Raw genomic sequence first — 22,804 nt, 5'->3', positions numbered from 1 at the left:
ACCTAGGAAAGAATCTTCTGGCATGCCAGAATTGAAGGAGTTGAAAAATTGAAGGAGTAACACCTGTGTAGATGTTCATCTACAATGAGAATCAGCTGTGGCTGGTTAAACTGCATTTTTAGATTTACAGTTTTTTCTGAATGCTTAAACCCTAACTGTGATTCCTGCAGCACAATCTCTAAAACTATTCAGACTTATAGCAAAACCACTCACTGAGTTTGCAAAACTAAAAGCACAAAAACTGCTTTGCACTCAGTTTGCAATTTTGTAACACACACTTTGCAAAACTGTAGGCACAATTCACTGCACAACACTCAATTACCAAATTTCCAACACACTCCTAGCAAAAGTATACACATGTATGGCTATCATTAACACTAATTTGCCAACTGTCTGGCACACTTTCACATGTGAAAACTTTTTTAGATAATTAGTTCACTTTGCAATCAGCCTAAGCACTATAATACAGGTAAGCTGTGTGTGCGGAGTACAATGGAGGGAGCAGAAAGAGTGAGAAGTAGAGGAGGCCGAGGAAGAGGACGTGGAGGTGAAGAAGTAGGATGAAGAGGACGACAAGGACAAGGAGGAGCAAGAGGAAGACGAGGAGGGGGGAGAGGAAGATGAGGAGGGGGGAGAGGAAGGGTAGGAAGAGTAAGAAATAGAATTGCTGATGACATCAGAGCTACAATAGTGGACCATGTACTCAACCGTGGAATGACCCTGAGGGGAGCTGGCCACGGGTCCAGCCTAACTCGAGCCGCTACACTGTAGCAAGTACCATAAGGACATCTTGAAATGAGAATCGGTTAGTACAGTCACTTCACACAAAGATTTGTAGCACTGCCATATGCCAATGAGAAACACACCAATACCATTGACGTAAAAATACTGAAATTGTTACTTTACAGAATTGCTAGATGACCAGATGCTGGGGGCAGAGGAAGCATGTTCACTGCAGACCAAGTAACCCATATAGTCATTATGGTGATTGCAAATAATCCTATACTTGGAAATAAACACTTGTGTTTGTTTTGATGTGTTTGAATAAACACCAGTACTTGAAGTTTGGATCCCTCTATGCTTATGGATCTATGACAGAAGTATGAGCTCAAACTGACATAGCCTACCTTGTGCACAGAGAAAGCAAAAGCCAGATGTGTTTTGTATTCATACCATCAGTGTGCAGTTGGCGCATTGTGTGCTTAGTAGATGATGGCTTGTGTGTACTGTTTGATACGGAAACACCATTTTTACGAAGGTGTGAAGAGTTACAGTTTTTTACACACGCTAGGACACATTTCTTAATACTTAGGTCACGTTTGCAAAACTCCTCACACAGTGAGCACAACAGAAGTCTATGTGGGCTAAACTGAGGATCAGTTATCATAGTTTTGGCACAAAATGCATTCAATGACTACATCTCTCAAATTTCATGAATTATTGTCTCACTCAGACACAACAACTGCCAAAAATCTTTGTACGGACAGGACATTTTGCATGTGCTTACATACTGTTTTCAAAACTGTTAAACTTATGGCCAAAACAATAACACAATGCAAAACTTGAAAAGACAGCAAAATCCAACAGCAATATTTTATTGAAACATATTTTAAATCTAAAAATGCAGTTTAACCAGCCACAGCTTATTCTCATTGTAGATGAACATCTACACAGGTGTTACTCCTTCAATTTTTCAACTCCTTCAATTCTGGCATGCCAGAAGATTCTTTCCTAGGTGTATTGCCCTAGATGACATAAGATGTGATGTGGATGAGAACCTGTGGCCAAATGGAGAAGACCGAGTAGATTAGCATTACTATTGTATGTGTATCAGTGGATGGTGTGTATACAAATTCTTGTATTTTGGGATTACTTAGTGCAAAAAAATAAAAATACATAAACAAATATTAACGAATTCTGCATGATGTCTGATTCATTCCAGTAACATATATTGAAATTATAAACAGAGATGTGTCCTTGTTTTACACAAGAAAACACTGTGTAATGCTACATGTTGTTAGTGTTTTTTAGGTCATTGTTTTGTGGGTGACAAAGTGTGTTTGTCGGCTGTCAACCTTTGCTAGTGTTCTGGAAGAATGAGTTTATTTGAGACCTGAATAAAGTGTTTTGGTAGTTGTAGTGCATTTTGAATGTGAAATGAACTGCTTTGCCAAGCTGACGGTCAGTTAGGAGAATTGTGTGAAGAGTTTTGCAAAAGTGACCTAAGTATTGGGAAATGTGTCCTAGCGTCTGTAAAAAAAATGTAATCTACAATGAGAATCAGCTGTGGCTGGTTAAACTGCATTTTTAGATTTAAAATATGTTTCAATAAAATATTGCTGTTGGATTTTGCTGTCTTTTCAAGTTTTGCATTGTGTTATTGTTTTGGCCATAAGTTTAACAGTTTTGAAAACAGTATGTAAGCACATGCAAAATGTCCTGTCCGTACAAAGATTTTTGGCAGTTGTTGTGTCTGAGTGAGAAAATAATTCATGAAATTTGAGAGATGTAGTCATTGAATGCATTTTGTGCCAAAACAATGATAACTGATCCTCAGTTTAGCCCACATAGACTTCTGTTGTGCTCACTGTGTGAGGAGTTTTGCAAAAGTGACCTAAGTATTGAGAAATGTGTCCTAGCGTGTGTAAAAAACTGTAACGCCCACTCACATCATGGGCCATCTGACCTCAGGAGATCACATGATAGGGTGGGGTTGGGTTTCACAATGAGCTCACCCAAAACCTTGGCTGGTTGTGACCTACACTCGTTTTCACACGCTGGCTCATATGATTAGGTAGAGGATCATTAGGGGGTCCATGTCCGTCTTGGGTACACTCCCATAGGGCTTAAATCTGTGACTCTCCACCATTTAACCCTAGAACTGAAGAAGCTTCTCAGATGCGAGGTGAAACGTCTTCAAGCAACTCTCCAAAAGTTGATTCTGTTCATCTGGACGTAGCATTTTGAGGGAGAAACGTTTCGTCACTCATCCAAGTGACTTTTTCAGTCTCACCTGACTGCAGGTTTCCCCAATCTTATAAACAGTACATTTGCATAATGACTGAAACCAGCCCAGTGACGGAACAATGGGCTGGCAGGTCAGTTCCTTAATCTTAATTATGCAAATTCTCATGACCAATGATAAACAACCTCTGATCAATGGCCACGAGTAACATTCACAGAGAGTTGGGGAATGGCTGCAATCACAGGATTGTAAGATGGTGAAAGATGTACCCTTAGGCCCCCTCCTTGATTCAGAGATGGTCTTTCCCTTTTCACGTAAATGGCCTCCTTGACTCCGCGCTTAAACCAGCATTCCTCCCTGTCCAGGATGTGTACATCCTCATCATTGAAAGACTGTCCACTGGCCTGTAGGTGTAAATATACTGCAGAGTCCTGGCCTGACGAGGTAGCTCTTCTGTCTTCAAACAACCTAAGTCCAGACGCTTTTCTTTCCAAGCTACTTAGACTATGATGACCTGGATGACTGAGAACTTTCAAAGACAAACAACTTGTTGTGGAAATGTCTTTTATTCATTACTTTTTTGTTGTGTGGTTCTGGCTCATTGCTATTGTCTGTAAAAACAACTTAATCTGACCATGCTGTGTGTGTGTGTGTGTGTGTGTGTGGGTGTGTGTGTGTGTGTGTGTGTGTGTGTGTGTGTGTGTGTGTGTGAATTACCCTGTATGTCATTTCTGTGAACATAGTTTTTTTTTTTATGTTTTTATCTTTGATATAAGGCACTGCTACATAGAACAAACCAAAGAGCTTCCTTAGTGTCTCACAGTGAAACATTAAGAAGCAGTGTGTCCTGGCAGCTTCCACAGCCTGAAATGAGCGAGTTCAGATGATGACAGTAACGTGTAAAGGAAGTAGTACTACCTGCTGACTCAGCAGGACCCTGAACAACATGCAGTGTGTAAGAAACATGTGGAGTGGAGACCAGATGCTGTTTTTGTCAGATTATTAGAGAAAGATATTGTAAGAAAATTACATTTAAATTCAATAAATGTTTTAACCTCAGACAAATCTGAGTTTTGTTTGAATACTATTAGCATTACAAGATGCAGTGTCTAACTACAGGTCAGAATAACATCGAATAAAATGATGATATTTGTTCCCATGAAGCTGAGGCTTTCATCACACAGGAGATTTAAAACTGATCACATGCTAATGGTTATAAGTTGTTATTTAAACAGTGCCAAGTTATTTTCCTGAGAATTTGTTCTGAGGAACTTTGAGATAACATTGTTAACTTCTGTCCTACAATCCAGGAACACCACCCACACCAACTCCCTTTGTTTTCCTATGAGTAGGGTTTTTTTTTTATAGTGGTCACACTGTTAAAATTCTTCTGGTGAAACTCTGTAAAATGAAATGGGAATATAAAGAAAAAGGATGAAGGCGAAAATTGATTTGATGTTTAAGTGTTGAACAGCAGTGAGTGAGTCTTTATATTTCCACAGGTTTGCAGACAGTGGCAGCTCAGTGCTGCAGGATGCAGAGTCAGACGCTGAAATATGTCTCTCATTTAGTATAGAAGTGTTTCTTTATCGTGTCAGAAAATTGAGCTGCTTATATATTTAAATATATTATTAAATGATCGAAGTGCCCTGTATGGACCCCACGATGTGAAATGAGTTTGATATCTCTGATGTAGGTGAAATAACAAAATATTTCAAGATAAACCTCAAAATAAAATCAGTCAGTATCCTTTCTACATATAATAATTTTACTGTGTCACTTCCACGGTTAACACAAAGGTTTTATAAAGCCTTTAGTCTAGTTTTGTCTGTGGAGAGTAGATTTCATCACAGTAGCTGTCTTTCTGAAAGGACATAATTCACCCACTGGCATCTTCTTCTATGCTTTTTATCAACACACAGCAGTCAGGCTATTTTAAAATATATTGACTGAATTATGATATTCTGGACCTTTGTCCAAGGAAATTTTCTCCTTAAATTATAACTGAACACCTCTGAAGTATAAGCTTAGTGAAATGATGGTTATAAGTGATGTTCTTTAGAACCTGGGTTTTAAATGCACCTTAGAACACACATGCATCAACACTACGATGAGCGGGTGGAGGGAGGTTTGGAGTCTTCTCTCACCCCCGTTCTCTGCGACCTGCTGGAGCGGGGGGGCTAGGAGGAGGAGTTGGCCGTCCGACTGCGGTCTGGAGTGTGGGGTCTCCCTGCTGCTGCGGAGTCGGGGCGGTCTGCCTCCCCCCACCGCAGGGAAAAGGGTAACACCACCTGGGTCTGGGTGCAGTTCCCCCCTCCAGGGGCAAGGGTACCTAGACCCGGTTTGTAGAGTATGCTTGGGGAGTGTGATTGTGTGTACAGCGTCTCTTTATGTCTGTCTCCACGTTGGTTGAGTGTGGAGTAAGTGCATATGAGAGCATGAGGGTGGGAATGGATGTTTGTATATGTGTGTGCCTGTATTTCTGTGTCTATATGTCAGGTTGGGTGTCAGACGCCACCTCTCTGGGGACATATTAGGCCCTCCAAGGTTTGGAGGCCTATCTCCCCCTACCACCACTTCCCCTGCCAGTGGCGGACTCCCTCAGACATCGGTGCGTTGGTGGTTCTTTGTGTCCGGGGGTGGGCGTCCAGGTACACACCGGCTCACTCCTTGGCGGCCGCTTATCGGGGCCTGGAGCCTGGGGCTCGCTCGGGCCACTTCGGAGGTGGGGTGCCCCCAGCCTCTCGGCCTGGGGCTCGGTCACTCAGGCACGGCTGGCTGCCGGCGGAGCTCACGGGCGCGTCACTACAACTCCCCCTGGCTTCTGCTCCGCGGCTGCTGAGTGAACCCTCATCTGGGACTCTCCTCAGCTCTTACTGGGACAGTGGCGCGGCTGCCCCTCTGTTGGTCTTCCTTGGTCTCTTGTGTTCTGGGGGCCTCTGGATGTCTGGAGTTTTGATCTCCTCCATACCTGCTTCATGCCCTGGAGGACGGGGCTGTGGCCCCCCCACACCCTCTAGCAGATCATTACATGAAGGAACCTTTTGAAAAAACAAGCGCGTCCATGCTCACAGGTGTACACACGGGTGATCACACCCACAAACTACACCCTTTTTGGCTTCTACCTCAAAGCACACTGTGTTATGTTGATCTTATGTGCTGCACAATAATGTTTAATATTTAGTATTTACTGTCATATTCCCATATATCATTGTGATGTTGTTTATTCTATTACTCTTGTTCTCTTCTGCTTGTTTTCTTTTTTCTTTCTCAGCAGGTGATCCAGGTGATTGATATATGCATTTTTTTTCTTTTTTTTTTTCTGCTCATTCTGTTGGTTTTTGTCTTTTGCCCTTCTCCCCCGTCCCTCTTCTCAGCTGTTTCTCTTTCCCTCTTTCTTTCTCCCCTTCTTTCCCCCAGTCAAGTCTGTCCCGTATTCAGTAAGTGAAAATAAAATAAACAATAAAAGGTGAATCAAATTGACCATTACGGCAAGGCTGGGATGGTCAATTTGGTAAAGTAAATCCGTTGGGCATCTTTCTTTGCCTTTAGACAACAATTCTGATGGCAAAAGAGCCAAACGGGACAGGCAAAAAAAAAAAAAAAAAAAAAAAAAAAAAAAAAAAAAAAAAAAAAAAAAGAACCTGTAAGAACCTTGATGCAGATCCAGGTGAGTATTCTGTACTGCCGTGTCTTGCTGCCTTTGACACAGTTGATGACGGTATCCTGACTGAAAAATCATGTTGGCCTCTTTGGATCATCTCAGGAGTGGTTCTCTTCTCATTCACAGCAGTTTTTCCTTTTTTGCTGCTAATTTTGGATTCTCTCCTGCGGTTCCCCCGAGGTTCGGTCTTTGGACCTATCTCGTTGGTTCTGTACACACTGAGTGACATTGGCCTCATGAACAACCCAAGAGTGGATATGTGGAAAAAAATGAAGGATGGATATTTTGCCTTGTATGTTTATTTCTAATGATTTGTGAAGTCTGGTTCATGTTGTACTCAAAAAACTATGGAAAAATAAGCAGTCTTGGCCTGTGATGGCTTGGCTGAGCTTCATTCATGAAAATCACACTTAAAACTGTAAAAGTTAAATGTAAAGCTGTTATAGAAGTTAATGCTTCCTTTGTGTTTGTAAGCTACTAAAATCAGCCAAAGCACTTATAAACATGATGATAGTCATGGCTGTATAAATGATCCACGTTCCACGGTTACTTCAGCTGTGCATTATTTTTAGCTCAACTTACAAAATCAACTCATACATGAAACTTTTGGATATTTTTCAGTGACAATTCTTTGATTCACATTCACATACTAATGGTCTCATTTGTAATGGATGTGTTAGTCAGGTATGTTTACAGATTTGTGTCTTTGGTAGAAAACTGAGTTTGACTGAGCTGATCTTAAGCTGGCTATGATGGGAAATTCATGTGGATGTAAGATGAGGTCCTCTTCTGCTCCTTTAGTTCCTTTCACTTCAGCCGTCTCTCCTTCATGTACACAAACACTGAGAATGGAGTAAACCAGCTCAGTGTTTTCCCGTCTGCTCGAGCTCTGCCTCCTGCTGGCCTGAGGAGACGTGATAGTGCATAGATCAGACTGACTTCATCACATACTGAGGGCTTCATTGTCAAACGAAGACTCAAAAATACTCAGCAAAACAACTATTAGAACAGAACCCAACTTGTGTTTAAGTTAGAGTTACAGTTATATATAACACCCAAACACTTTATTCTTACTTTAATTGATTGACATCCTTATGAAATTCATATGGAAAGTAAGAAAATTATGAGTCTTTTGAAAATCTCAAACTCATCAGAACAATCTGTCCACTTCAGACAGCGTCTCCCTGCCCTCCAGCTTTGGCATCTGATTCACCACCCGTATGCCTAGTTCAACCTTCCACATCTGGAAGCCCACTCTGGTGAGTTAGGGAAGAGTCAAAGGTTTCTACTACATTGTCATCCGGTCACCAAACCCAATTACTGAATAAGGAGTGTAATTATTCTAACTTTGAGGAAGAATCGTCCCCTAGTGTTTGATCATTCCCTTATCCCCGACGACACTTCTGATAGGTTGCTAAGTTTGAGACATCATGAGGTTTGTTTTGCACAGTTTAGATGATCAAGTGAAGAATGAGGTAGCATCAAGTGATGACACAGAAACATTTGAAACATTGGTTTCTCTGCCTATCAAGACAGACAACTGCCTGCAGAAAAGAAGAGTAGGTGAGAACTCCAGATCCCAGCTTTCCTTGAAGACGGGAAGTGGCATCACCACAAAGTGTCAAATCGTGGTGTGTGGAGAGAAGGAAGAGAGGACCTTCACTCGCAAGCTGGTGAAGGATGGTGTTTATTGTGGAGACAGGATGAACAGAACAGGATAGAGACTGATTGAATGACTGAACTGAACCAGAAACACACAAATCGATGATGACAAGACAGAAAAGGAGAAAACTAAGGACTTAAATACACAGGAGTGATGATGATGATAAGAGACAGGTCAGAACACAGCTACAACCAAATCTGAATAATAACACACAAGAAGTAGAACTAAACGCAATGCATGGAGACAGATGACTAACACAATAAATCAGGAAACATGAACATAGAGAAAATAAACAGAACATGTCCATTTACTTCTCTGATACACTGTGGCATGTGACAAGATTTATATATCACCCAGGTAGGGGGGGTGACATGTTTTTCTTGGTATCATTCATGGCATCCTAATGAATATAGTCTTTGAACGTGGCCATCAATTTACATCACAGGTATGGAAAGTTTTCTTTTCAGCCTTAGGAGCACGACTGAATTTATCTTCAGGTTTTTACCCCAAATCGAAATTAGATGAAAGAATATATGGATTAACGACTTATCTGTAAATCCTTGCAAAGTAATCCTGTGTAAGGGACTGAACATAATCCCTGTAAAAATTACTCAAGTTTACCATGAAGCATTCTGGGTCGTTTTGATGCAATAAACTCATCTTTAACCTTTGTGGAGTGTCTGCTCTGAGGTGAGGTCACATCCATCCTGTATTCAAATAATGGGTTAAAAACAGTGAGTACACAGCTTTCCCAGGTGTGTCCTGCCAGGTAAGGTCTATCAAGGGTTTTACCAAAAATAACCACTAACTGAAAGTGTGACAGAGGGAACACTGGATGTTATAGATGACCTACCTGAGCAGGTGAAATCGAGGATGTTGAGAGAATAAACTGATGTTACACACTCCCTTACAGCAGAGAAAGACTGGACACACTCAGGTTTGATCCTTGTTGGAAGTCTGGCTAAGGACTTTGTTATCATTCTCAAAGAAACAGCAGAACCACAGCCCAGATGTTCACAGATAACAGCTGCCTCCTTCAGGCTCCAGTTGGGGACAAAGACTGGTTTCCAATCTCCCAGTTTCACTTCCAGTATACCTGCACAGGGACTGACTCCTCCCACCAACCTGACAGACTCTAACAGAAAGCAGAGAGTCATCAGTAAAAGAATAAAGTGAGTTTGAACCACATCAAAGCTGCAGCTCCTCTTCTACCTGAGCAGGTGAGTCCAACAGCTTTGCCAGGTGAGCAGCTGTTTCTAGCTGAGCTTGAGCTTCTACAGTCCAGGAGAGCAGACTCATGGCCTCCACACTGGAACTCTTTGCTCCACACTGGAGCCTCCACTTCTTCATAGAGTGCCCCCTGGAGGACCGAAGGAGGCCCACAGCCGAGCTCCCTACAGACCACCTCTGCATCCTGCTGGTCAAAGTCAGCTTCACACACTGAGGACCAGCTCTGGTTAGACTTCACCTCCAGTCTGCCTGAACACAGACTGGAACCATTCAGCAGCCTGACAGAGTCTGGAGACATCAGAGAAGATCAAACAGAGAGCTCAGAGACAGCAGACACACAAGAAAAAGATGGCAGCAAACAACTATTCACTGACTCAAACTCAGCACAACTCAACATGACTTCATCATTAACAACAGAACACATCTTTCTAACAGGAGACATGTTAGTATCACATTTACATTCTATACAGTGGACAGGCTCTCACTGATTTCTGATGTTTTACAAATGATGGCAAAACAGCTGCAGTTCTTTGTTGTGCTCTTCTGATACTCAACAATTATTGCTCTACACATACAACCTATATAAAAATCTTCTATTTAAAAAATGTTCTAATGATTTTAGAGAGACAGGATGGAAAAGTAGGCCAATTCACTTCCATTGCTGAGGCAGATTATCTATGGTTGTAAGGTCTTCAGTGACAGATGCACCAGTCACTCCTGAAAAGACTGTGATAATCAGATGTAAAGTGAACGGAAGAAGGAGTCCTATTGATTGGTTAGCTTTGGTGCCCAAGGAGAGCTGGGAGAATCACTGGGGCAAGCTAAGGGTAGATTTAGTGACTAAAGAATCAAAAACCTAGGTGTGGTTAAAGGAACAAAAATTTTGGTCAGGCTGAAAAAGATCCTGGAGAGTTGGGTCCATCTAAGGAGAGCATGCCACTTTTCTGTACACAATCTAAAGAGTGAGGAGTTGGCACTTAGGAATACTTTGAGGATATCGCAAATCTCACTAACACACCTTCTGTAAATGGAAGCATAGTCTGGAGACAAGGGCACAACTCACTTTAGCTGCTGTGTGCTGCAAGCTGTTACTGTGCCATACATGGTGTCATAAATATTTTTGCCTGATTGGCTTACCTGAACAGGTGAGATCTAGGACAAAAAAAGACAAACTTGAAGAGACACAATCCCTGAGAGCAGATCCAGACTGAACACAATCAGGTTTGAGCTGCCACACCAATGTCAGTGACTTCTGTCTCTGTTCTACTGAAACAGCAGAGCCACAATCCAGATGTTCACACACAACAGCTGCTGCCTTCAGTGTCCAGTCAGATTCTTCCACTGGTCTCCACTCTCCCAGGTGTTTCACCTCCACCGTACCTGCACAGAGATTAGCTCCTCCCACCAACCTGACATCATCCGGCTCTGAACAGAAAGCAGAGAGTCATCAGTAAAGAAGTGAATTTACTTCTGAACAGATTCATTGAACTTTCATTCTTTATTCTCTCTGATTTCATCCTTTTACCTGTAGCATTGTGTTTTTCTTCAGCCTGGAGTCCTGAGTAGGAAACCAAAGAAGAAAAAACCCACATATTTAAGGTAAAACATTGATTGGAGCTCAGCAGAGGACAGAACAAAATCTCAGACCGGTTTTTGAGGAATTTGCTATCAGCTCACATATTATCAAATTCACCATGAGTCATTTTATCAGTCTGCTTTCAGAGACATGAACATGTGAAAAAACAGACCAGAGAGTGCTTTACACAGGCCAACAAGTGAATTTAATATAAAAGTAGACCTGTCCCTTGACCTGATCCAGTTCTCCACAGGGCTTTTGTGAATCACTCTTTATCTGACACCTCAATCAGGACCAATCTGTCTTTGGAGACTCTATCAAAAGCCCAGGAATATATCACTGGGACACCCCTACCATTCAACAATGGTAATGTGGCAATCCATAGAGGGGTATTGTCACTATTATTACTATCATCAGTATTAGTATTAGTAGAACCAGTTGTTAATTTCCAGCTCTTTAACATTGGGAATCCTCTGTGGTTGATAAATTGTTAGTTACATTCAAAGGAGATAAATTAAACTCATGCCTTGATATTTTTACTCAAGTTTCCTATTGGCTTAAAAATTAAAGTTATGTTTGTATAATTACTCTTACTTCTAATTGAATGTTCAATACAACAATGATCAGCTCAGAGAATGTGTCACTGTTGTTCTTACCTGAGCAGGTTACTTTCAGGACATTGGATGAATAACCTGATTTTGCACATTCCCACAAAGCGGATCCAGGTTTGACACAGTCAGGTCTGATTAACCACACATTTTTTTCTGTAGAGTCTTCAGATTGGGCAGAAACAGCAGAACCACAGCCCAGATGTTCACAAACAACAGCTGCTGCCTTCAGGTTCCAATGACGGACAAAAACTGGTTTCCAGTCCCCCAAATATTTCAATTCCAGTATACCTTCACAGTGACTGTGTCCTCCCACCAACCTGATACGATCAGGCTCTAACAGAAAGCAGAGAGTCATCAGTAAAAGAATAAAGTGAGTTTGAACCACATCAAAGCTGCAGCTCCTCTTCTACCTGAGCAGGTGAGTCCAACAGCTTTGCCAGGTGAGCAGCTGTTTCTAGCTGAGCCTGAGCTTCTACAGTCCAGGAGAGCAGACTCATGGCCTCCACACTGGTACTCTTTGCTCCACACTGGAGCCTCCACTTCTTCATAGAGCGCCCCCTGGAGGACCGAAGGAGGCCCACAGCCGAGCTCCCTACAGACCACCTCTGCATCCTGCTGGTCAAAGTCAGCTTCACACACTGAGGACCAGCTCTGGTTAGACTTCACCTCCAGTCTGCCTGAACACAGACTGGAACCATTCAGCAGCCTGACAGAGTCTGGAGAAATAATATTAAATACTTTTTAAAAAAGGAGGACTTTGTGTTCTTTGAAAAGGTGAACAAAAACAGCATACTATAAGGGGAAAAAAACCTTGCCAGATTGTCTTTTACTTTTTGCTGTTAAGCCTTCCTGTAATGTCTTGTGTTTATTCTTTGTTTTTCCATTTTTACAACCTTACTGGATTATTTAGAATATTCTCTTTCACATACCTTTGCTGGACTTCGCTACCTGCCTTCATATGTAAGCACAATTAGCACTCTGACAAAGTACCAAAACAGTGACAGGACTAGTCATACAAGGTGAGGGAAAATTATGAATCAAAGAAACAGCAGAGTAAGGAAACACGTCTCAAATTAATCAAGACAATCACACAAAGGAAGTAAAACTCAAGACAGTACACAATAGACATAAACTCAGTCAAACAGGACTAGAGACCAGTTGACCACCACCTCACAAACTCTGCACCATTGGGAAAAATGTGTATTTCCTAAGTGACTGGAATGTGGTTGCTGGAGGTGGTGATTGCACTGGTTACCCACAGATTTTAGTAGTCATGCATAGTTTGTATGAAATACACCAATTTTTTGGAGCTACTGTCTGTATTGTAGTAAAAGTAATAAAAAAATCAGCACAAACATGAGATGGAGAATGTTCATCTTCAAAGTAAAAGTTGTCTTATGATTGCGAGCATGATTGTAACAAATATACACACCGATTTTGTTTATGCAAAGAATTCATCCTCAAAAAATGCAAAACAAAAAGTTAACTTACTGAAAGTTAAGTTTGGCTCAACAAAGCTCTGACTCTGAGCCTGGCAAGAGTCTAAAAAAACCAAACCTACAACAAAAACTATTTTTCAGGCCAAACGAAGGTCTTAAAATGAGTGAAATGTAATTAGGCGTCATACACAGTAAGGATGTAACAGTATTAACTATACAACCAACGTCTGCTGGAGTAGAGTTTAGGTAGCTACTCTGCATTTTATTGTCACATGACATCGTAAAAAATGACAGTTAAGGGATGACTTCTTTAAAATTTGCTACAGCAGGTAAGTTAAAATCAGAGTTGTAAATATGTCACCCAAATCCTGCCCCGACTAGAGACTGTAAATAACTCTTTGTACCAGCTCCTCACTTAGTAAGCAAATACTATTTCAGGTGTGTATCACTTATTTCTCTTTACTAAATAGTTCAACTTATTATTCAGTAAGCACTTTTGTGCTCTGAACTTATTTTTTTAACCGGGCTTACCTTGGCAGGTGAGATGCTGAATATAGAAAAAGAGATTCAGTCTTGCACACTCTCTCACAGCAGATCCAGAATGAACACAGTCAGGAGTGATTCTCCACATAGATCTGAGTGAGACCACCTTCCTCTGGCCTACAGAAACAGCAGATCCACAGTCCAAGTGTTGGCAAACAGCAGCTGCCTCCTTCAGGGACCAGTCTGAGGAACCTACTGATCTCCACCCTCCTTGTTTCACCTCCACTGTACCTTCACAGTGATTGGCTCCTCCCACCAGCCTGAAAGGCTCTAAAAGAAAGCAGAGAGTCATCAGTAAAAGAATAAAGTGAATTTGAACCACATCAAAGCTGCAGCTCCTCTTCTACCTGAGCAGGTGAGTCCAACAGCTTTGCCAGGTAAGCAGTTGTTTCTAGCTGAGCCTGAGCTTCTACAGTCCAGGAGAGCAGACTCATGGCCTCCACACTGGTACTCTTTGCTCCACACTGGAGCCTCCACTTCTTCATAGAGCGCCCCCTGGAGGACCGAAGGAGGCCCACAGCCGAGCTCCCTACAGACCACCTCTGCATCCTGCTGGTCAAAGTCAGCTTCACACACTGAGGACCAGCTCTGGTCAGACTTCACCTCCAGTCTGCCTGAACACAGACTGGAACCATTCAGCAGCCTGACAGAGTCTGGAGTCATCAGAGAAGATCAAACAGAGAGATCAGAGACAGCAGACACACAAGAAAAAGATGGCAGCAAACAACTATTCACTGACTCAAACTCAGCACAACTCAACATGACTTCATCATTAACAACAGAACACATCTTTATAACATCACACACTGGACACTTTTTAGCATAATAATAATAATAATAATAAATTTTATTTACGAGCGCCTTTCAAGTCACCCAAGGACACTTTACAATAAGAAGACACATAGTAAAACAATGGCAAGATAAGAACAATAAAACAAAAGCACATGATAAAATTAACAAACAGTGGATTCACAGTCAATATGCAGATTTGAATCAAGGACAGTGCGTAGACAATTATTATAAGATAACAACAAATCATCAGGAGTAGAATAGAAGTCCGGAATCTGAACATTGTCCAAACTGGTAGTGAGAATGTCCATATCAATGTTCTTGATGTTGCGGAACGAGATGAGATGGGTTGGCTTGGTAGAAGAGCAGCAGAGAGTGAGGTTAAATGAAAGGAGGAAGTGGTCATTTACAGTGTTGGGAAGGTTACTTTTAAAATGTATTCCATTACAGAATACAGAATACATGCCCCAAAATGTATTCTGTAATGTATTCCGTTACGTTACTCAATGACAGTAACGTATTCTGAATACTTTGGATTACTTAATATATTATCATGCTTTTTACAACAAAGTGAATGTACTATTGCTGTGTGATTTATTACTGTTACTGAAGGTCCGCGTCTCCGAACTGTAGTAAAGGGACCTCTGACTATTACGGCGGGGTCCCTGTCGGCTGGTAGCTGAAAAATAGCTTTACTTTGTTGTGTGGGTCAACTTTTCTTGCGAGAGACAGAGAGAGGCGTTGAAAGGCTGCTCCAACGGAACTTATTGTTTCGGAGGAAAACACGAACACGGCGTACAGTTGAGTCTTAATAGCTTACTTACAACTGGGCTCGTCAGGCACTCTGCTTGGCTGAAGTGGTTATTATTATATTTACATGCTTCCAGCTCCCGTTTCTGCTCGATGACAACTCGTACCTTTCCACTCCCCTTTTTCTCCCTCCTCGCGCTCACAGACCCATAACGTGTATGGCAGTCCATTCTCCCTGCAACACGGACTACACTGCCCATGATGCTACATTCTTTAGAGCTATGCTTGTAGCATTCTGCCTGTTAGCTTAGCACAACAACAACAACAACGAAAAGGCGCTCTCTCACCCAGGAAACACACAGTCGCAGAGAGAGAGAGCGTCGCCCTGTAACCATGGCAACTGTAACGCTGCCGCCTGGAACAACAGAACGTAGCTGTCAAACAAAACCCAAACAGTCCTGACCCGCGACAATATGAAACAGGAAAGTACCGCAGTGTAATCCATTTATTTCAACAAAGTAACTGTATTCTGAATACCACCTTTTTAAACGGTAACTGTAACGGAATACAGTTACTCATATTTTGTATTTTAAATACGTAACGGAGGTACATGTATTCCGTTACTCCCCAACACTGGTCATTTATGGGGATTTCAGTAGCTGAAAGATTCGAGGGAGTAAGACCAGAACAGCAGACCAAGTCCAGGGTGTGGCCTTTAGAGTGAGTGGGAAAGTCAATAAATTGTTTAAATTCAGAGCCTTCCAAACAGGAAGAAAGGTCTCTGGTGAGCAGAAGTTCATTATTGTCCATGTGAATATTGAAATCTCCCACCAAGATCACATTTGGGGAGAGAGATGAAAGATGGGTTAGTAGATTAGCAAAGTCACTGAGGAAGACAGGGTTAGGTTTGGGGGGGCGGTATACAGTAGCTATGATGGTGGGAATGGGATGACATTTACATTTAACACTGGAGCAGCTCTCACTGATTTTTGAAGATGTTCAAAATGACGCCACATCATTACGACCTGCAGATGTCTCTATTATGTTCCTTCCTTCTCAGCAATAATTTCAACAATTTCCGTCTTTTGCATTTCTATGAAAAGATTAATAATTCAAAATAAATAATTTTAGAACAAACTCCCAAAAATCTTAATCTAAATCTAAAAAAATCTAACTGGATCACTACATTAAGGAAGTGCCCAGAGTGAAGGAGGTTGTCTGTGTGTGGAGATACTGATGAACTCTGGTTGGACAGAATTTGTGTCTCAGATTTGTGTCCAGGTGTTCTTTGGTGTCTTTTTATGAAGCTAACCAACAAGTTTCATTAAGCTAAAAGAGGAGTTCTCCTGGGCTGGCTGGTAGTTAGCTCAGAGGAACTCTGAAGCTCTGTTCTTCATGGCTTCTGGGCAGTCTGCTGCTAGTCTATCTAGTGTGTGTGTGTAAACCAGGTACATTACTACCAATCATTGACTCGCCTGAGCAAGTGAAATCCACTATAGAGGAGGAGGATCCTGATATTACACACTCTCCCAGAGCAGCTCCAGACTGAGCACAGTCAGAATTGATCATCCACACAGATCTGCCTGCAGACTCTTTTCTCTCTTCTACAGAAACAGCAGAGCCACAGTCCAGATGTTCGCAGAATATAGCTGATGTCTTTAATGTCCAGTCAGACATGTCTATGGGTCTCCACTCTCCCAGATGTTTTATCTCAAGTGTTCCTGCACAGCGACTGGCTCCTCTCACCAGCCTGGCAAACTCTGAATAGATGGCAGAAAATCATCAGTACAGACGTAAATTTAATTTTCAAAAGGATGAAGTCAAACTGCCCTGCTTATTTTGCTTCTGTGGCTGTTTACTTCTTTTTAGGATGATTACCTGTTGAGTCATGTTTTTCTTCAGCCTGGACTCCTGAGGAGAAAGTTAGACAAGAAATATCAGTCACACTCAGCTGTGGACAGAGCAAACTGCATTCCAGCTGTATACAGTGTGAGCAGGAAGCCTCTTCCCTTTCCTGAATGAGGTTGACTGCTTAGCATGAGACAGCAGTGTGTGCTACAATTTTTTCATTCTGATAAACACACTTTATCTGACATATTACTGAACATGAACCCATGTGATGCTGCTGAATAAGGGGCTCTGAAGTGAATACAAATTCCTTTGATATGAACTGTGCGTTGGGTGATGCAGATGTGTAGGCCAGTCCTACCTGAGCTCCACAGCAGCACCACCAGCAGCAGCAGTGGATCCATGTCCAGGCAGGCGTCTCTCTGATGATACTCAGTGTGAGGCGGAGCTTCACTGGGATCTGATCTGATTTTTAAAAAATTGGTTTAGTGTCACATGATCAGTTTTTCCTGTGTGTCAGGACTGAATGAAAGTTCACCTCATGAAAAGTTCATGAGGTGAACTGCTGGCTGCTGTTCACCTTTGTACACTAGGTATACCACTAATAAACACAGACACTTAAAAATGATGTGTTATTAAAGCTAATAACACATCAAACTGAGGTTATTGTACTCGGCCCTGAAAATCTTAGAAATATGGTATCTAAGATTCTTACTCTGGATGGCATTACCTTGGCCTCCAGTAATGCTGTGAGGAACCTTGGAGTCATTTTTGACCAGGATATGTCCTTCAATGCACATACTAAACAAATATGTAGGACTGCTTTTTTCCATGTGCACAACATCTCTAAAGTTAGAAATATCCTGTCTCTTAGTGACGCTGAAAAACTAGTTCATGCATTTATTACTTCCAGACTGGACTACTGTAATTCATTATTATCAGGATGTCCTAAAAACTTGCTGAAAAGCCTTCAGTTAAAGCAAAATGCTGCAGCAAGAGTCCTGACAGGGACTAGAAAGAGAGAGCATATTTCTCCTGTTTTGGCTTCCCTTCATTGGCTTCCTGTTAAATCCAGAACTGAAATCAAAATCCTGCTCCTCATATACAAGGTCTTAAATAATCAGGCCTCATCTTATGTTAATGACCTTGTAGTACCGTATCACCCTATTAGAGCACTTCGCTCTCGCTCTGCAGGCCTACTTGTTGTTCCTAGAGTATTTAAAAGTAGAATGGGAGGGAGAGCCTTCAGTTTGCAGGCCCCTCTTCTGTGGAACCAACTTCTGGTTTGGATTCAGGAGACAGACACTATCTCTACTTTTAAGATTAGGCTTAAAACTTTCCTTTTTGCTAAAGCATACAGGGAGTGCAGAATTATTAGACAAGTTGTTTTTTTGAGGAATAATTTTATTATTGAACAACAACCATGTTCTCAATGAACCCAAAAAACTCATTAATATCAAAAGCTGAATGTTTTTGGAAGTAGTTTTAGTTTGTTTTTAGTTTTAGGCTATTTTAGGGGGATAATCTGTGTGTGCAGGTGCTATTACTGTGCAATATTATTAAGGCAACTTAACAAAAAACAAAATATATACCCTTTCAATTATTTATTTTTTACCAGTGACACCAATATAACATCTCCACATTCACAAATATACATTTCTGACATCATACAACGTATACCACCTTTCTTGCAGGACACTCAAAAGCCTGCCATCCATGGATTCTGTCAGGTTGACTTTCACATCACATTGCAGTGCAGCAGTCAACACAGCTCCCGACATGTAGGGTGTACTGTTTTCCCTCCTTGTAAATCTCACATTTGATGATGGACCACAGGTTCTCAATGGGGTTCAGATCAGGTGAACAAGGAGGCCATGTCATTAGTTTTTCTTCTTTTATACCCTTTCTTGCCAGCCACGCTGTGGAGTACTTGGACGCGTGTGATGGAGCATTGTCCTGCATGAAAATCATGTTTTTCTTGAAGGATGCAGACTTCTTCCTGTACCACTGCTTGAAGAAGGTGTCTTCCAGAAACTGGCAGTAGGACTGGGAGTTGAGCTTGACTCCATCCTCAACCCGAAAAGGCCCCACAAGCTCATCTTTGATGATACCAGCCCAAACCAGTACTCCACCTCCACCTTGCTGGCGTCTGAGTCGGACTGGAGCTCTCTGCCCTTTACCAATCCAGCCACGGGCCCATCCATCTGGCCCATCAAGACTCACTCTCATTTCATCAGTCCATAAAACCTTAGAAAAACCAGTCTTGAGATATTTCTTGGCCCAGTCTTGACGTTTCAGCTTGTGTGTCTTGTTCAGTGGTGGTCGTCTTTCAGCCTTTCTTACCTTGGCCATGTCTCTGAGTATTGCACACCTTGTGCTTTTGGGCACTCCAGTGATGTTGCAGCTCTGAAATATGGCCAAACCTGGTGGCAAGTGGCATCTTGGCAGCTGCACGCTTGACTTTTCTCAGTTCATGGGCAGTTATTTTGCGCCTTGGTTTTTCCACACGCTTCTTGCGACCCTGTTGACTATTTTGAACGAAATGCTTGATTGTTCGATGATCATGCTTCAGAAGCTTTGCAATTTTGAGACTGCTGCATCCCTCTGCAAGATATCTCACTATTTTTGACTTTTCTGAGCCTGTCAAGTCCTTCTTTTGACCCATTTTGCCAAAGGAAAGGACGTTGCCTAATAATTATGCACACCTGATATAGGGTGTTGATGTCATTAGACCACACCCCTTCTCATTACAGAGATTCACATCACCTAATATGCTTAATTGGTAGTAGGCTTTCGAGCCTATACAGCTTGGAGTAAGACAACATGCATGAAGAGGATGATGTGGACAAAATACTCATTTGCCTAATAATTCTGCACTCCCTGTATAGTTTGGGCTGGATCAGGTGACCCTGAATCCTCCCTTAGTTATGCTGCAATAGACGTAGGCTGCCGGGGATTCCCATGATGCATTGAGTTTTTCCTTTCCAGTCACCTTTCTCGCTCACTATGTGTTAACAGACCTCTCTGCATTGAATCATATCTGTTATTAACCTCTGTCTCTCTTCCACAGCATTTATCCTGTCTTCCTTCTCTCACCCCAACCGGTCGCAGCAGATGGCCCCGCCCCTCCCTGAGCCTGGTTCTGCCGGAGGTTTCTTCCTGTTAAAAGGGAGTTTTTCCTTCCCACTGTCGCCAAAGTTCTTGCTCATAGGGGGTCATATGATTGTTGGGTCTTTCTCTATATCTATTATTGTGCGATCTACTGTACAATATAAAGCGTCTTGAGGCAACTGTTGTTGTGATTTGGCGCTATATAAATAAAATTGAATTGAATTGAATCATTCTGATATGTGTTCTTTTTGCATCCTCTGACACAATTATAGTTACAGACTCTCTCTCTGCCCACACCTATCTTTTGATCATAAGTAATTTACCTAAAAAGTGACAAAACAAACTCAAAGTTCATTAATTTGACTGAAATGGGGACCCTAAATATGGATTTTCAATGAAGAAATATCATTGAAGTGATTTTTTTGCCACAACAGCTGTAGTAAATTCTGATGTCATGACATCTCTCAACCACACAAAGCTGAAAAAATGAGCAGCCTGATGCTTTAAGAGAATGAAGTTTAATTCTTGGCCTGAATTATTGATCATTGTGTTCTTGATCTGAGTGTTCACTGTTAAGTGGAGTCAGCTGTGTCACTCCACACAGCTGCTCCATCAGGAAGCAGGAGGGTGGAACAGGACCAGAGAGTACCAGCGCACACACCCAGCACTGCTTCACTACTGCATCAGCAGATGAAACATCAGCTCACATTTCATGGACTTATTGCCTAAAGCAATGAGTCACAGCAGCTCAGTGCAAAGTCGTCCTGAATGAGAGAGAGCTCTTCTTCCACAGGTCAGCTGACTCACTTAACAGTTTGATGAGTGTGACAGGTGACATGTTGTGGTCTTCACATTCAGCAGAGCTCACCTGTGGGCCATGCTGGAGCTTGGTGGACCCCACTGCTGGTTTTGATATCTGTATTTTTTGATATTAGGCTATTGGATTTTAACTGTGTCCTATTGGCGTGCACACTTTGGATCAGTAACATTAAATACAAAATATGACCTTTTTTTTTTAGCAATTCAATATTTGTGAGTATTAATAATAAAATTATAGTTAATTTTGTTTACTAAGTGTTTATTAAGTGTTTATAGAGATCCACTTTGCACAAAATCCAGTGAGGAAACGAGACATTGGACATGTAGATGCAATACACCATGCAAAATTCATAACTTTTTAAAAGTTATATGAGCCTGTGTTATGAATAAACATATTTTACCAAATTGCAACTGATTTGCAAACATGATCATTTCATTGTTAACAATAAAACAAAAAGTACTATAATTCCAAAAGATCTCATAAGTATTGATCAGTTCTCTGACTGGTACAATTTAAACCAGCATTGTTTAACTAACTGTAACTTTTTACTTCATTTCACAGGAGTGACGACCTGGAGTTACGGTGTCTGAGGCTGCCGGACAACTAAAAGACAGACAAAGCCAAACTCTCCAACTACTCACCTGTGGAAGCAGAGATTCAAGGAAAAGAGATCAGAGCACTTCTAAGGTTTACAGGGAGCAGATGAGTCTTTGTCCTCAATTTGTATTCTGTCTGTTCTCTCTTTGTCTGTCTCTGTGCTGGATCTGTGGACCTTTCTGTTCATGCAGCAACAGAAGAACACCAAAGCACCACCCACTAAAACTTGAGTGGCACCTTAAGTGTCATTTGAGCCTCATCTGAATTTTAGACTGGGGGGCTGTGCATTTTCTCCCCTTTGGACTGATTGGTAAATGGACTGATTCTTATATAGTGCTTTTCTACTCTCCTGGAGTACTCAAAGTGCTTTATACAACACACCGCATTCACCCATCATCTAAAATTGAATCAAATGAAAAAAGTCTCTTTTTAAAACTTGCTTTATTAGTTGTAATCTTTTAACTTAATGCACATTGCATCAAGCAAAAACTAAATTATATGCAACAGTCTTTGCCTTGAAGAAATTTGTTTAACATTTAAACCTATTTTCTGCATATTCCAGCATATAAAATTTAAATATTGTTTTGTGTTTACACTCACTTTAAAAAATAGATGCATATAAAACACAGCAGAAAATAAATAAAATCAAAGGCTCAAGGGGACTAAGTCCTGTCGCTCTTAAATCTATTTTCACCTGTTTAGCAGGAGTGGGGGTTTGCCCGGTGCCTCGGCGGTGATGTCAGTGGGGGGATCCAGGGGTTTCTCTGCGAATTTCACATTCCTGTGCGAGGTACTTGCTCAGGCGGTGTTTTTTTTCTCTGTAAAAAGAAGTTTTCTTCCCACAGCGGATGCTGTCACTTTCACTTTCACGCTTTAAACGCTGCACAGTCACTCTCGCCCACACTCGATATATTATCCATTTTTGATCTGCACACAGCTGTTACCACGAAAGTCGCACGCGCTTACGTCATTGTCATGAGACACTCTCAAAAACAAAATCACAGTTTAGTAATGCAGTAATGTAGCGTGCTTAATCTAATTACTTTTTCGCAACAGTTATCCCTTACTTTACTTGTTACTTGATAAAAGTAATCAGATTACAGTGGCGCGTTACCTGTAGCACGTTATTGCCCATCTCTGCAAAGAGTGAATGACTTATCACATTTCTCTTTTTCTACGTCCTGTTAGTAAACTTTAT

At 41.6% G+C, this 22,804-nt stretch overlaps 3 protein-coding genes across 5 annotated transcripts in view; 1 reads left to right on the top strand and 2 right to left on the bottom strand.

Annotated features, from left to right (window-relative positions):
- Nucleotides 1-22,804, top strand: part of LOC120730432 (deleted in malignant brain tumors 1 protein-like) — a 390,545-nt gene that overhangs the window by 144,124 nt on the left and 223,617 nt on the right. The window lies entirely within an intron of this gene.
- The window catches only part of LOC120730433 (deleted in malignant brain tumors 1 protein-like), a 94,406-nt gene continuing 81,429 nt past the window's right edge, over nucleotides 9,828-22,804 (bottom strand). For all 3 annotated transcript variants that reach the window (XM_040026840.1, XM_040026841.1, XM_040026842.1), the window contains exons 13-18: nucleotides 14,039-14,344; nucleotides 13,680-13,961; nucleotides 12,120-12,425; nucleotides 11,755-12,042; nucleotides 11,048-11,080; nucleotides 9,828-10,947 (exon numbers count right to left, since the gene is read on the bottom strand). In XM_040026840.1, coding sequence (XP_039882774.1) covers nucleotides 10,631-10,947; nucleotides 11,048-11,080; nucleotides 11,755-12,042; nucleotides 12,120-12,425; nucleotides 13,680-13,961; nucleotides 14,039-14,344 — 1,532 coding nt within the window. In that variant the 3' untranslated portion in view covers nucleotides 9,828-10,630. The remainder of the gene's footprint in view (nucleotides 10,948-11,047; nucleotides 11,081-11,754; nucleotides 12,043-12,119; nucleotides 12,426-13,679; nucleotides 13,962-14,038; nucleotides 14,345-22,804) is intronic.
- LOC120730444 (CD5 antigen-like) lies at nucleotides 15,774-21,805 on the bottom strand. The gene is made up of 4 exons (XM_040026857.1): nucleotides 21,651-21,805; nucleotides 17,440-17,543; nucleotides 17,109-17,141; nucleotides 15,774-16,990 (listed from the first exon to the last, which is right to left on the bottom strand). Exons 2-4 carry the CDS (start codon nucleotides 17,480-17,482, stop codon nucleotides 16,653-16,655), a joined length of 414 nt encoding a protein of 137 aa, XP_039882791.1. The 5' UTR covers nucleotides 17,483-17,543; nucleotides 21,651-21,805; the 3' UTR covers nucleotides 15,774-16,652.

This window comes from Simochromis diagramma, unplaced genomic scaffold (assembly GCF_900408965.1).
Source record: "Simochromis diagramma unplaced genomic scaffold, fSimDia1.1 OVJJ01000293.1, whole genome shotgun sequence".
NCBI lineage: Eukaryota > Metazoa > Chordata > Actinopteri > Cichliformes > Cichlidae > Simochromis > Simochromis diagramma.
This window is presented reverse-complemented; position numbering and strand designations above follow the sequence as displayed.